General features: G+C 37.8%; 1 protein-coding gene across 2 annotated transcripts in view; it reads right to left on the minus strand.

The window, feature by feature from the left end:
* Positions 1-13,207: 13,207 nt before the first annotated feature.
* PSEN2 (presenilin 2) overlaps positions 13,208-15,179 on the minus strand; it is a 36,269-nt gene continuing 34,297 nt past the window's right edge. For both annotated transcript variants that reach the window (XM_003767759.4, XM_031967017.1), the window contains exon 11: positions 13,208-14,069. In XM_003767759.4, the coding sequence (XP_003767807.1) occupies positions 13,914-14,069 (156 nt within the window). In that variant the 3' untranslated portion in view covers positions 13,208-13,913. The remainder of the gene's footprint in view (positions 14,070-15,179) is intronic.

Consider the following 15,179-nt stretch of genomic DNA (forward strand, 5'->3'; position numbering starts at 1 on the left):
CAGCTTTAATCAATCAATCCCCATATGGCCCTTTAACATCGTGGTGGCCTTCCTTTAGAAACACTCTGGTTTACTAACATTTATTCTAAAATTTGGCACTCAGAACTAGACACATTATTATTCAGGATGTGGTCAGAATAGGGCAGAGTATAGAGGCTATGACCTTCCTAATTCTAAACAACAAACACTTTCTTGATGCAGCCCAAGATTAAATTAATTTTCTTGGCAGCCTATCAATCTCTTATCCATCCATCCACCTATCTATTATCTATCTTACCTATTATCGGTAGCCTTATCAATATCTATTATCAGTAACTTTATCTATTATCAGTAGTCTTATCAATTTCTATCATCTGCCATTAGATCTTATCAAACTAATAGTATGCTAAAATTATCAGCTTCGCTGCTGCCTAACCACCCCTCTCTCATCTTGCACTTACGAAGCCAGTTATACCCATGGAAGAATTTAGAAGGGTCTGCCCAGACCATTAGTGCAAACCCCTCATTCTATGGATAAGTAAACTGAAGGACACGAAGGTGGCTGAAGCAGACACACCGTGGAGCGTTTACAGTCTGGTCAGACTTTAAAGATGAAGATGCTAAGGTCATCCCTGCATCGCAGGCTATCACCAGTCACCTTGACTCCTGTCTCGCTGTTGGCCTCTGACAACTCAGGAAGACAGTCAGGCTGATGACTTTGCCCCTCTGCCTCACTTAAATCCAATTCATACCCAAATCAAGACAAGGTCCTCTCGGAAGAGAAGGATAAACAATAACAAACTGAAGTGCATTCCTAGAGGTAGTAAGGAAAAGAGCTAGGATTCAAGCACAAGGCCTTTGGATCAAAATCGCAGGATGAGTGCTAAAAGAATCTTAAAGATCATATCCTTTTTCCTCCATTCTCATTTTTCTATAACTATGTTAAAAAGGATTTTTAAATGCCTATTCCTGGTATTAAGTAACACAAATCTGTCTAAAAAGAAAAAAAAATCTTGTATTTTCAGTTCAATTTTATTATTATTTTTTCTTTTTCTTTTTCTTTTTTTTTTTTTTATTATAGTAACTTTTTATTGACAGAATCCATGCCAGGGTAATTTTTTTTACAACCTTATCCCTTGCACTCACTTCTGTTCTGATTTTTCCCTCCCACCCTCCACCCCCTCCCCTAGATGGCAAGCAGTCCTATATATGCTGAATATGTCCTAGTATATACTAGATACAATGTATGTGTGCAGATCCAAACAGTTCTCTTGTTGCATAGGGAGAATTGGATTCAGAAGGTAGAAATAACCCGGGAAGAAAAACAAAAATGCAAACAGTTTACATTCATTTCCCAGTGTTTTTTCTTTGGGTGTAGCTGCTTCTGTCCATCATTGATCAATTGAAACTGAATTAGGTCTCTTTGTCAAAGAAATCCACTTCCATCAGATTACATCTTCATACAGTATCGTTGTTGACGTATATAATGATCTCTTGGTTCTGCTCATTTCACTTAGCATCAGTTCATGTAATTCTCTCCAAGCTTCTCTGTATTCATCTTGCTGGTCATTTCTTACAGAACAATAATATTCCATAACATTCATATACCACAATTTACCCAACCATTCTCCAATTGATGGGCATCCACTCATTTTCCAGCTTCTAGCCACTACAAACAGGGCTGCCACAAACATTTTGGCACATACTGGTCCCTTTCCCTTCTTTAGTATCTCCTTGGGGTCAATTTTATTTTGAATCTAATAATATTTTTTTTAAAAAAGTGAATGAGATGTTTACAATTGTCTGTCAACCTTAAGTGTTTTCATAATTGGGGACAAATATTGCAGTCACCTGCTGAGCTTGGCAAAAGCACCACTGATAGCAGTAACAGAAGAATGGCTTCTTTCTCTGGGATAATGAAGCTACCCTACACTGTATCCACTGGGGAATTCCTCATATTCAGGTTGCCCCACAGGCAAAGTTTCATGTATGTACGATCTGGGAAAGGCTAAATGAAGATGGCACATCTCTGCCATGATAGGCTAGAAGCAGGAGATTATGAAGAGTGGAATTCAGCAAACTGTAAGCATGCCATCTAGTGTCAAGCACTGGGAGATACAAAGGTGAAAAATGACATCCTTACTAAGGATTTTTTTCCCTTGTTCTCCCTCCTTCTCTCCTTCCTCCCTCCCTCTCTCCCTTTCTCCCTTTTTCCTTTCCCTCTCTTCTTTCCTCCCTCCCTCCTTCCTTCCCTCCCTCCCTTCCTTCCTGGGATTAAATGATTTGTCCAGGATTATACAGCTAGTAAGTGTTAAATGTCTGAGGCTATATTTGAACTTAGAGTCTCCTGACTTAAGGGTCAGCACTCTATCCACTGTGCCATCTAGTGGCACCTTCCTAAGAACTTTTATAATCTTATTGATTGTGAAATCCTTTGATTGGTAACAGTTTTTTCCAACATCTGGGACATGGCATAATGGCAGCCATTTCTATTTCTATTTCTTTAGATCTATTTCTAGACACAAAAAATTTGTGCCTGACATAAGAACCCATTTGGGAAAATTCCCAAACTTTTCCAACCATGCCCTAAGTATTTGAATCCTTTAATTCTAGGCTTTGGAAGTCAGAAGCATTAAGTAAACTTCACAGATATTGCCTTAAAGCCTACAGAAAAGGAGCTAGACCACTTGACTGGGGAATGGATAAATAAATTGTGATACGTGAATGTTATGCAATATTATTGCTCTATAAGAAATAACAAATATGAAGAATATGGGGAAGTCTGGGATGACTTATATGACCTGTTAGAAAGTAAAAGAAGAAAAGCAGGGAAAAGAACACGTACAATGGAAACAACACTATCAACCAGAATTAAAACTGAATACTGTATAAATGTAATGACTAAACTTGGATCCTGAGAAGAGAGAGAAAAGTGTATTTCGATACATTCCTTACCCAAGTAGGGGACAAGGCATATGGAATGCTATATATATTGTTAGACTTGATTGATGTGGTCGTTAATTTTGGTGGGTTTTGGGGGGTTTGTCTTTAATTCTTTCTTTTTTTGTTCTTCATTATAAGAGATGACTTCTCCTTTACATAGATAGGAGACTTCTCTGGCTTCCAACTAAAATCCTATCTTTTCAGGAAGCCTTTTCTAACCCCTGTTAATTCTAGTGCTTTCCTTCTCTTAATTATTTATTATCTATCCTATATGAATTTGCTTTGTATGTATGTGCATGTTGTCTCGCTCATTAGATTATAAGCTCCTTAAGGGCAGAAGCTCTTTTTATATACCCAGTACTTAGTACAATACCTGGCACATAGTAAGTATTTAATGTTTATTGGTTGATTAAATGTAAAATACTGTATATATTTATTGTTAGACTTGACCCATGTGCTGTTTAGTTTGGGTGAACTTTCCCCCCTCTTTTATATTTGTTCTTTTTTTTATAAGGTGACTTTCTGTGCAGCAGGAAGGAAAAGGATATATTGGGAAAAGAAGGCAAAATAAAAATAAAGCAATAAAAAAATCTTTTTTTTAAAGGAATCAGGAAATCCACTTCTGCAATGACTCTTACTGAAGAGAATTCACAAAATCCTGTTCTACTGCCTCATTAAAACAAGGGCAGTGACTTTGGGTTCTTGAAGGCTATGGCACTGGACATTAGTTCTGATCAGTTCTTCCATGCTGGAAGGACATCAAGTAAGATCCCAGCAACGAACAATACCTACTTTCTGAGCATCAGCATAGCTAAGTAGGGAGAGGCTCATGACCACAGGCTGGTCACTTGGCAGTGAATGTTTTTGGCCATGGCAGCCCACGGAGTGAACAAAAGCACAAAATGCCTACTGTTTCTGTAGTGATGGGGTCAGAAAAGCAGGAAGGAGAGTACAGGGTACATAATATTTAAGACCACCTATACACATCCACTTGACTGTTAATATACCTCTGTGAAGCATGGAGAGAGAAACATTTCCCAGTGTTTTCTCACAGTCTAAGCTTAATAATTGTTCAGTTTTTGTTTTTGTTGTTGATGTTGCTTTCATTCACATTATTCTTGTCATTGCGTGTGTTCACTTTAATGTTTTTGCTTATTCCTCTTTGCCTCACTTCAAATAAGCCTTGCTATACTTTCCTGTATTCTTCATATTTATCATTTCTTACAATGCAATAGTACTCCATAACATTCATGCACTACTTTTTTGTTTAGCCATTTCCCAATTGATTGCAAGATGATATATTTGTCCAATGAGTAACAAGTAACTATACAATTGGAGGAACTGAATATTCATGCCACTTTTTACTTTCTTATTATAGAATCTATGAAAAAAAGGAAGGAAATAAGCATTTATCAAGTGCTTACTATGTGCTAGGTAGTGAGCTAAATACTTTAAAAATATCTCATTTAATCTTCATAATAGCTCAGGGAGGTCTCATTCTGCAGTTGTGGAAAATGAGGCAGACAGATTTAAATGACTTGCTCAGGGTCACACATTTAATAAGCTAGGTCACATTTGAACTCAGGACTTCCAAACTCCAGTCCGAATCCTCTATCTACTGTGCTATCTACCTAAATGAAATGGCTTCTAAATTAAATGAGAAAATCCAGAGAATTTGCAAGTGGAAGGCTCACAAAGATTTTCATGGGCAGGCAAATAAAAAATGGATGTAATTCATTTTATTATGCACCCAAGACACAATAAGAAACATAATTCCTGAATATGTGATCATCTCATATTGCCGTGCTTTGAAGTATTTGCAACAAGACCACAAAGGGAATAATTAATTTGTCAACAATTTGTTGCTGAAGATAGGGCAGCTATGTTGTGCAAATGATTGAGTCCTTGGCAGGAATCAGGAATCATCTCCATGTGTTTAAATCTTACTAGCTATGCGACCCTGAGAAGCCACTTAATCCTGTTTACCTGTTTTCCTCATCTGTAAAATGGACTAGAAAAGGAAATGGCAAACCATTCCAGTATCTTTGCCAAGAAAACTCCAAATGGAGTCATGACGACTTGGACATGACTGAAAAATGACCGAACAACAAAATGCTGAAGATGAAGAGAAATTCTACTGAGACCTTGATAAGCTCTTCCAAATTAAGTAAATATATACTCTGATATTTGGTGATTTCAAAAGAATGGTGGTCATAGGGAAGGATGGTGAAAATGTGCTGGGAAATACGGTTCAGAAGCAAGAACTGAGAAAGGCCGAAGGCTTGTAGACTGGAAAGAAACTCCCCCTTACATCATGAAGACTGTTCAAGAATTAGGAGGAGCTGAATAGCAGGTAGGAAATAACCCTTTTAAACTGGGACTCATTCCAGTATCAACTCTTTGTCCCAATTTATGCTTATGTTATCACTTCCATTAGTATGTAAATTCCCTGAGTGCAAGGACTCAATGTTTCTTTTTTGTATCCTCAGTGCTTAGAACAATACTGAACATATCATAGGTTCTAAATAAATGCACGTTGATTGGTTGATTATAGAGACCTCTGACTCATCTAATAAATATCAAAATTAATACAAAGCTAGGTGTAATAAAATGATAAAAAGATTGTGTGAAATGAAAATAATTCCAGTGTGATATAAACAATAATATAATGGAAAATGGATGAAAGAACAGAATATTTAATACAGAAATTTAATGTAAATCAGTTGTCAAAATGAAGATCTCCTCCCATAAAAAAAAACTCATTTCAGTCATCAAACACTTGTTTTTATAGAAAGTCTCTGAGATTTCTACTAAATCTGAGATTCTGTTTATCTATGAGATCTTATGGTGGTGCTTTGCCCTTAGAAGACTTTTTTTCCCCTGAGGCAATTGGGGTTAAATGACTTACACAGGGTTATACAGCTAGAAAGTGTTAAGTGTCTGAGGTCGAATTTGAACTCAGGGGCTCCTGGCTTCAAGGCTGACACTCTATCTATCTAGCTGTCTTCCTCCCCACTCTTTCCTCCCCACCCTTAAATAACTTTTGAGGACATGAGGTCATAATTGTTCAGGGGAGAAATGAATCCATCTTCTACATTCATAAGTCTTCTCTCTTGCCCTTGTTAAATTGTTTAGACCAATTTTTTAGGGCTCTCTTCCATAGTCTTGACTATTTGTTTATTACTAATATGGGCCAATGATAATATTATTATTTCCTAACTCTTGCCCCTTTTCAACAACTGAGTAGAGGTATGGGTAAGCATGTGGGAGATTTTTGCTACCTTTGATAGAGTAGGATATTTGGAATAGTGGGAATTTTGCCTTTTTAATAATTGAAGACTATTAACAAATTTTATTCTTCAAGAATAAAGTCTTAAGAGTTAAAAGCAAACTTAGCAACTTACTAGTCCAATTTCCCAATGCAGGAGTTCCTTCTATAACATCAATACTATTTTTTTAATAACATTCCAAATAGATGGTCATCTAATTTTCTTTTCCATAGTTGTGAAATCCCTATCTCTTGGTTTAGAGAATACATTTTATTGTGGGGAAAGCACTAGTTGTTGAGGAGTCCTTCCAACCACTGAACTGAAATCTGTCACCTAATGCTTTCCACTCTTGGGTTCTATTTCTTCCTGTTGCATTTACAGAATATGTCTAATTCCTGTCATATATTGAATCTTATTCAAGCATTTGAAGACAGTTACTTTAGCCAACTCAATCTCTCTCTCTAGTGCTCAGCTTCCTCATTTGTGAAATGATTAAATTGGACTAGATGACTTCTGACATTTCTCCCAGCTCTAAATCTATGATCCTATAATCTTATGACCCGTTTGCCAAGTGGAGAGACATGGCAGACTAAGGTAGAGCTTATAATATAAAGTCCTTTGTAAAATTTTTAATGGAAAAGGATGATGGAGACTTATAAGAAATATTGCTGCCAAATGTAGTGAGCATCAGTGGAGGGGAAATAGTTGAAAGAAAGCTTAACTAGATATACAATTAAACAAATTCAACTTGAAGGTATTTATGGATTTAACTAGAAAGAGACAACAAACAGACAAAAGATTAAAAGGATCTTTTTCTTTCTTTTTTTTAAGTAACAAATTTCTTTTACCATTGGATATTAGACCTATCACAATGAGACTCTGACAACATCAGACACAGACTTGAATATACTTATGGAAGAAATAGAAATGGCACCAAAGAATACAAAGATGGAAAATGAAACTGGGGTAAACCAATTTTACAGAGAAGGGACCAGAGCTAAAGATACTAATATTAAGGGGCATTCTATACAGGGAGAAGAATGTTTGCCAAAAATATTCACCCACTATCAGAAATCTTCAAAGCCTTCTCAGGGAGAGCCATCATCTGTCAAGAGTTTGGCCCAACCATTTCCATAAGAAAAACCAAGTGGATTAAGAATGCCTGTTGTCCAGACCATCATATGCAATTGGATGTACAACCTATGTGGCTCATCTATCAATATGTATGTATGTGTCTTATCTTGGACAGATACCGACAAGGAATTAAGGCCAGAATTGAATAGGAAGAGATGAGTGGAGTCATTAGAAACCTAAAAAGTTCTTTGAACGGTACCATAGTACTATCTGAAACAAAGGTCCATATTTTGATAGTCTTCTGGTGGTACTGTATTATTGAAAGTGATGATATAATACAGACTTCAAGGAAATAAACTTGAATGTTACCAGAAGCAATGGAGAGGCATATACCAGGCCTCAGAAAGTTACATTCCATTGCAAACAAGGAGGATGTCAATCAAGAAATGTGTAGTCAAAAATAAAAATGAACTTGTCTAGGATATCCAGTGAATACTCTGTGTTTTCTTATTGGCATCCTTGGAGAAGATGAGGAAAGCTCCCATGACACTAGATGGATCTCTCTCTGATAAACTTCTAGAAGGACATGCATATGGAGGACATACCACCCTTTGCTCTTAATCCTAGATCACAGAATTAGTCAGGCCTATTTTAGGTATTCCCTCTAAACTGGAGTTGAGTTTGATGTAATTTGGTGCACATCCACAAAGGGAAAGAAATCTATCCCCGTGGCAGTCTGCTTAAGCCTATGAACCCTTCTTCAGAATGTTTTTTAAATGCTTAAAATAAATTATAGGACCGCAAAAGAAACCAAAGCTTAGGGAAAATAAAGATATATTTTTTCCCTGAATTTATGGACCCCTACATTTTATCGAAAAAACTCCTGTGGGGCTTCCAGATGAACCCCTGGCTTAATCTAGTTTCCTCAAAGCACAGCTCAGATCATGTTTTCTAAATAGTTCTTTCCTGATCTCCTTTTCCCTTGTATATATTTAACTTATGTACAGATTATATCATGCCAGATAAACTCTTTGTAGGCAGGGGCTACTTTTATTTTTGTCTTTATAATCTCATGATCTTTTTTTTCTTTTTTAAAGTTTTTTTATTTTAAAAACATATGCACGTATAATTTTTCAACATTGACCCTTGCATAGCCTTGTGTTTCAGATTTTCCCCTTCTTCCCCCACCCCCTCCCCAGATGGCAAGTAATCTAATATATGTTATATATGTTAAAATATATGTTAAATCCAATATGTGTAAACATATTGATACAATTCTTTTGCTACACAAGAAAAATCAGATCAAATGGAAAGAAAATGAGTAAGAAAACAAAATGCAAGCGAACAAAGAGAATGCTATGTTGTGATCCACACTCAGATCCCACAGTCCTCTCTCTGGGTGTAGATGGTTTTTTTCCTCACAAGATCATTGGAACTGATTTGGTTCATCTCATTGCTGGAAAGAGTCACACTTATCAGAATTGATCATCGTCTAGTTTTGTTGTCTTGTACAATGATCTCCTAGTTCTGTTCATTTCACTCAGCATCAGTTCATGTAAGTTCAGTCATCCTGCTGGTCATTTCTTACAGAACAATAATATTCCATAACATTCATAGACCATAACTTGTTCAGCCATTCTCCAACTGATGGGCAGCCACTCAATTTCCAGTTTCTTGCCACTATGAAAAGTTTAGCCTCATGATCTAACAGAGTGACTTGTACATAACAGATGCATGAGTTGATTTGGACAATCTCAGAAACCCAAATTTGTAGTATCTGGAGGGGGGAGAGGGCATCTCCTGACAACCAATTCTGGAAACTACAACTTTGCAGCCATCTTGCCACACTTGACAAAGGTGCCACACACTTCCATTGTAGTAAGAAAATGATGCTTTCATCTGGGAACAAGTGGTCTCCTCCCAAAAGAATCCATTGGTGGTCCTCCAACTGATTTTAGATTTAGCCAGTCATATATAAATCAAAGAACTGTAGATTTAAGAGTTAGAAATTGGCTTGAGACCATCTTATCTAACCCACTCATTTTATATTTAAAAAAAAAACTGAGGCTCAAGAAGGTGAAATAAGTTGGAGCAATCTCTCATAAGGTTTATAGTTTGTGATGTGGATTACTCATTCAAATTCTTTGACCTCTTATCTATTAGGGGAATAGCACTTGGTCTTTTGTACCTGTGTTATTTTCCTCCTATATATCTTGGATAGCAGACCTTTATTTGAGATTTTTGGTGCAAAGGCTTTTCTACAAGTTCCCTTTATCTTATCTGTGTGGGGTTTTGTTCACATAAAAGTTTTCAATGTCATATAAGTTTTGTCATCTCCTCTGTCTCTTGTCTGGTAAAGAATTCTCCCCTGTAGCCATATCTGTGAGTTATCTCCATTCATTTTTTTTCCATTAAAAAAAATGTGAAAAGCAATGCAATTTCATAGCTAATCTAGTTCATGGTTTCTTTAAAAATTTTTCACTTGGGACCCCTATTCCCCTAAGAAAATTTTAAATGACTTGGGTATATAGGTATATAAAATTAAACATTTACTGATAATAAATCATAATTTTGTGACCCCCACATTCAGTTATGAGACCCCATATGGGATCATAAACTACAATTTAAGAAGCTGGTATCTAGTCTAACCCTTCATTTTACAGAGGAGAAAATAAGACCCAGAAAGGGAAATGATTTTCAAATTGTTATCAGTGTATAAATCCTTCAAGGGACAAAACTATAGAGGTAACTGAGAGCTGAAGATTTTGGTGCATTTAAGTAGAAGACCATAATCTAAACCACTAAATCATTAAAAAAACAAAAAAACAAACCTAAACTGTTTTCCAGTTTTCCCATTGGGCAAAAGGAAGACAGCCTTACTAGTTAATGAATGTTATTGAACAATATATACTATTAATTTTTTTCTAATTCTTATCTAATCTATTCCACTGATTCTTTTTCTATTTTTTACATAATACCAAATCATTTCAACAATTGGTACTTTATGGTATGATTTAAGGACTGAAAAAACTATTCTCCCTTGATTTCTACTTTTTTCCCCTCATCATTTTTAGAAAGGCAGAACACCAAATTTAATATGCTCTTCCTTACAAGAATAATAATTACAGGCTCTAGATTTATCAACCCACATGGGCACTAGCAGCTAGAGTAACCAGAGCATGGTTGGCTACATGTCTCTCTTGGGGCTCCAGGGACTTTTAAGGGTTTGAGACAGGCTTATTTTTCTCTTTTGTTTCTTCCCAGTTTCCTTCTTCTCTTCTTCTCCTTCCCCCCCCCCCTCTCTCTCACTCTCGCTCTTCCTTTCTCCATCCCCTCTCTTTTTTTCTCTCTTTCCCCCTGTCTTTTTTGTCAAATCTTTAATTTGGTAAATGGGGAAGACAGGCACACCCCAGTTTAGTGCTTGGTAACAGCCTTTCTCTAGCACCTCTTGGATCATTTCTCTCATGCATTAGTAGCAGTGTTGTAGCTTCAAAATGTTGTTGGTAACTTTATGGTTCTTGTTGAGGTCCACAGCCAGTTATCAGATGGTCATGGCTAAAGCGCTATTGTACCCCTATGGCAGTCACAGAAGAAGAGAGGAGAGAGCACTGAATCGAGGGTTTTTCTATAACTATTCTTGATCCCTTATTCCAGTGATTCTTACTATCATTGATTATTAGCCTGATATAGTTTGCTTTACTGATATTTCTTCATATCATTATTAAGCAATAAGTTTCTGCAAAAGGATATTCATTGATGTCATGAGGATCTGGACAATGGGTCCATTGGGAAGGTCTATTCTGGGAGCGTGCCCATTAGGGTCTCTGGTGGGGGTAGGGGTGGAGGTTGGTGAGCCTGCTTCTTGAGTGTGGTATTGTACAATCAGAGGGAGCTTGCTCCCCAATTCAGAGGATAAAATTTTTCTGCAATTTCCTATCTGCTGAAGAGTTAACACTGACTGCTGAGATGGAACTGAGTATTCGTACAAAAGGCACTAACCAGCCAAACTGAGCTCTTTCCTGGACACAAGGGAGGTAAAAGGGGCAGTACACTTCTGGAAGGGAAGAGAGGCCTTGAGCCTGTATTTCCTCACCCAGACCAAAACATGACCTTGAACACCCAGTACTTTTGATTTTCCAATTATGTTGTTTCATTCTTTCTTGCTCTTAGGTAAATGAATATAGGAGATGAATGGGCTAACCCACAGCTTTATCAGCTTTGAAAAGTCAGAAGGGCAAGACAATATAACTTCCTGTTCTGAGAAAAATCCTATTATATGAACCTCCATTTTATCTTGTTATTCACTGCCAAATTTCAGAAACATATAGTTGGCACCTGCTGAATCTATTTCCTTAAAACTCTTGCAAACTGGCTTGTCCTCTCATAACAGATAGGTCGGATAAAAACGTGACTGCTTTTTTAACCAACATCAGACTTAACAAAAAGATTGATTTTTAGCATTGCTTTACTGAAATTCCAGCAGCTCACCAAAACTTTTCTTGAATTTTGGACTAACAGCTTAGAGAAAAACAATCTCCTTTCAAATACAAAATTGTCTTTATTTCTTTAATAATAAATTAACTAATCAAAATATCTGTCATTTTGGTTTACAAAAAATGCTTATATTCTTTACCTCAATACCTCTATACGTATTTGGTATTATTTCAAGAAGGAAACATAAAGACAGTGACATTTAGAAATTCTCTTCCCAAGGACAGAGTCAGGTTCTCAAAAAAGGAAAAATGCACCTACCTTATAAGAACCACAAGGACCCACAGAACTGTGGTGATGCAGCCCTCAAGGGAAGGATGCTTTCCTAGAGTCCCCATGACATAGCAATCACCACTCTATTGTTTTTGAGAAAGAGGGGAATCAACTTCAGTTTTTAAAAAGCAATCATGATGGATTTTTTTTGTCATTAGCCTTGCTGTGGTTTTTAACCCCATTATGTGCATTAAAATGTGCAGTAAATGCACATTAAAAAAAAAAAAAAGAATCATAGCTATGGCCTCTATGTTTTCAGCACTTAGATGATGATACTCAACAATGAAGCACAGCTTCAGGACTAGAAGGGACTTCAGATGCCATCAAGTCTATCCTTCATTGATTTTGCAGATGAGGGAATTCAGGTGCAGAAAGGGGAAGTAGTTTGGCCAAAACCAGGCAGGTAACAAGGGGCTCTGGCCCTCTTCAGTGACTCCTCAGGTCTTTTTCCTATACTTTCTTCCTCAGGAATTTTTTTACTTGTACCATTCAAAATGTGACTTATACTTGGACAACTCCCAAAGCTCCATTTCTGACCCTGAACCTCAGCACCTCATACAGAGTCTGTCTGGCAAGGAAGGGAACAAGATGAAGATGAGTTCTGAAATCATGACAAAAGGGAACAGAAAGATTGAAAATGGGCACAGACAAGGATAACACATAGTAGCAGTCTTCAGATACTTGGAGGGTTGTCTCATAGAATTAAGAGTAGAATGGTTCTGTGTGGTTCCAGGAAACACAATTAGAACCAAAGGATAAAAGGAATGAGGGGGAAAAAGACAATTTCAGATTAGCAGAAGAAATTTAGAAAAATTAGAACCATGTAATAATGGGACAGGACAGCTTAAAAAGTAGAAAGCTCTATCCAACAGAAAGCATTCATGTAGAAGAAGTCTACCATTCTGAAAACTTTCATTTATGCTTATACCCAGCAACTCTCCAGGTGACAGACAAATTGACTACAAGTGTCAGTAGAGACAGTTTTCCTATCAGGAGTTCCTCATAGCAGTGAAAGTACAGGGCTGAACCAAAAAACAAACAAAAAATCTTCTCATTAAGAACCCATGGCTAGTTCTTGAGCTGGAATCCAAAGAACCTGGGTTCTGGAGTCAGCTCTTTCTCCATGTCGCCATACTAGAGAAGGATCATAGTTTATTTACAATGAGCATTCCACTGAGTCAATCTAAGAAAGTTTATTAGTATTAAGTCACAATGGCCAACAAGCCACTTCCCAGCATTTAGTCATCTGAAATGTTACAAGAATTGGACTTCCTTTTCAACAGGTAATAAAAATAACATCATTGATAAAACATTGTGAACATTCCTTCCTGAAAAAGGGGCCTTCCTTGATCTGAGTGTATAAGGCCAGTCCCTTGATCTAGTTTCCTGAGAACATTCATGGACTTCCAATATGTCACCCTTCCATGAAATTCCACTGAGTATAAGCAGGTGTCAATCTCCATCCCCTTCTGACTACAGCCACATTCGGTGGCCTCTTTTTTCAGTTAACTTAAGTGAACTCCTGAGTTTCCAGCAGAGGGAGAGTAGGACCATAAAGGCTGAATGCCTGAACTATGTGTGAACCAGAAAGGACTTAGAGATCGTTTAGTCCAACTGCCTCAATTTACAGATGAGGAAACTGAGACTCAAAGTCACCTGGCTAGATAGTAGTGGTGCGCCAGGACTTGAACCCAGATCCTGGACCTTGTTCTACTCTATTGAATTGATGTTCAATCTCACAAAGTAACTATATAATACTTTTTCTGTGTGTCAACTTATTTAAAAAAAAAGTTTTAAAAAATATATGGCACTAATGCGTAAAACTATATGACTTCATAGACTTGGAATTTCCTAGTTTCCAGACAGTAGCAGCTAAGCTTTGTTCTAAATATACAACTGGTGGGATGCCAGGGTATCCATGAAAGGCCTCACAAGGTTGTCAGTGGAGAAGTAGAAGATGAGACCGAAGGTGATGGAGATGGGCAGGGCAGGCAAGGCCTTCTTGAACACGGCCAGCAGCAAGAGTGTCAAACATAGACCCTGTGGGAAGGACAGAAAGTGAGGCTGGAGAAGACCAAGGTAAACTGTAGTGTGTGCCTTTGTGTGTAAGCAAAAGATCTGCTCTGGCCAGAAGACTACCCATCATGAAACTAAACTCCAAAGCATCTAGCACCCAGAGCTGTGTGCTTTCTGTGCTGTGTGCTTTCTGAGATACATTCCCATCCCCAGGTTCACTCAATCCTCTCTGTCAATTTTATGGAACAAGTGCTGCAAAACGTTATTTTATCCTCATTTCTTACAGAAGGAGAGCAAATCACAAAGAGGATCAAGAAGAGAATGTGAGTTTCCTGACTCTCTAGTCCAGTGGCTTTTCTAGTATTTGAGAGTATTTTAAGAGTTGCAAAGTGCTTTACAAATAGGACCGCCTTGTATTCTCATGAAAACTCTGGGTGAGGGGAAGGTAGGTGCTGTTATTATCCTCTTTTTACAGATGAGGAAACTGAGGCAGAAAGAGGTTAAATAACTTGCTCAGAATCACACAATCAGTAGGTGAGTGAGGCCGGATTTCCTGAGTCCAGGCCCAGCGTTCTTATCTACTATACCAGAGGACTTCCCCTCTCACTCTCCAAGGCAATGAAATAACATTAGCAGACACAGGAGGACACTGTCTCGCTAATGTAGCACACAGACCTCAAGTGAGTGGGAACTGCAAAAGGCCAATGGGGCCAGCTTGAGCTGTGACTGGATAACTATGATCCTCCAAAACTCCTCCTCCCAGCACAGCACTAGCTGCAGGTCCTTGTAAGCAAACTCTCTGGGCTAGAACCAATCTTCTTGGTTCTTATTGACAGATCCAAGAACTATGTGAGACCAAGAATTGAGAGGCTGTGCCTGGTGGTTCAGGGACTGTTTTTGTAGCTGGTTTGGTGCCATTTGACAAGCAGATGATTCATATCTGCTTCTGAATGGGGAGGGGAGCCATTCAACCCAAGCCAGACATCTGCTAGTGTAAGGCACTAGTAAGTTACATGCTAAGTGTAAGGCACCAGACTTGGAAGCCCGGAGACTTCTTGATCTCTCTCCTTTCAAGCCTTCAGGCCAGAGCTAGGCACATTACAGCAGGTGTTCCTTTGGCACAAAGGTCAGACT

The sequence above is a fragment of the Sarcophilus harrisii genome, chromosome 4 (assembly GCF_902635505.1).
Source record: "Sarcophilus harrisii chromosome 4, mSarHar1.11, whole genome shotgun sequence".
Taxonomy (NCBI): domain Eukaryota; kingdom Metazoa; phylum Chordata; class Mammalia; order Dasyuromorphia; family Dasyuridae; genus Sarcophilus; species Sarcophilus harrisii.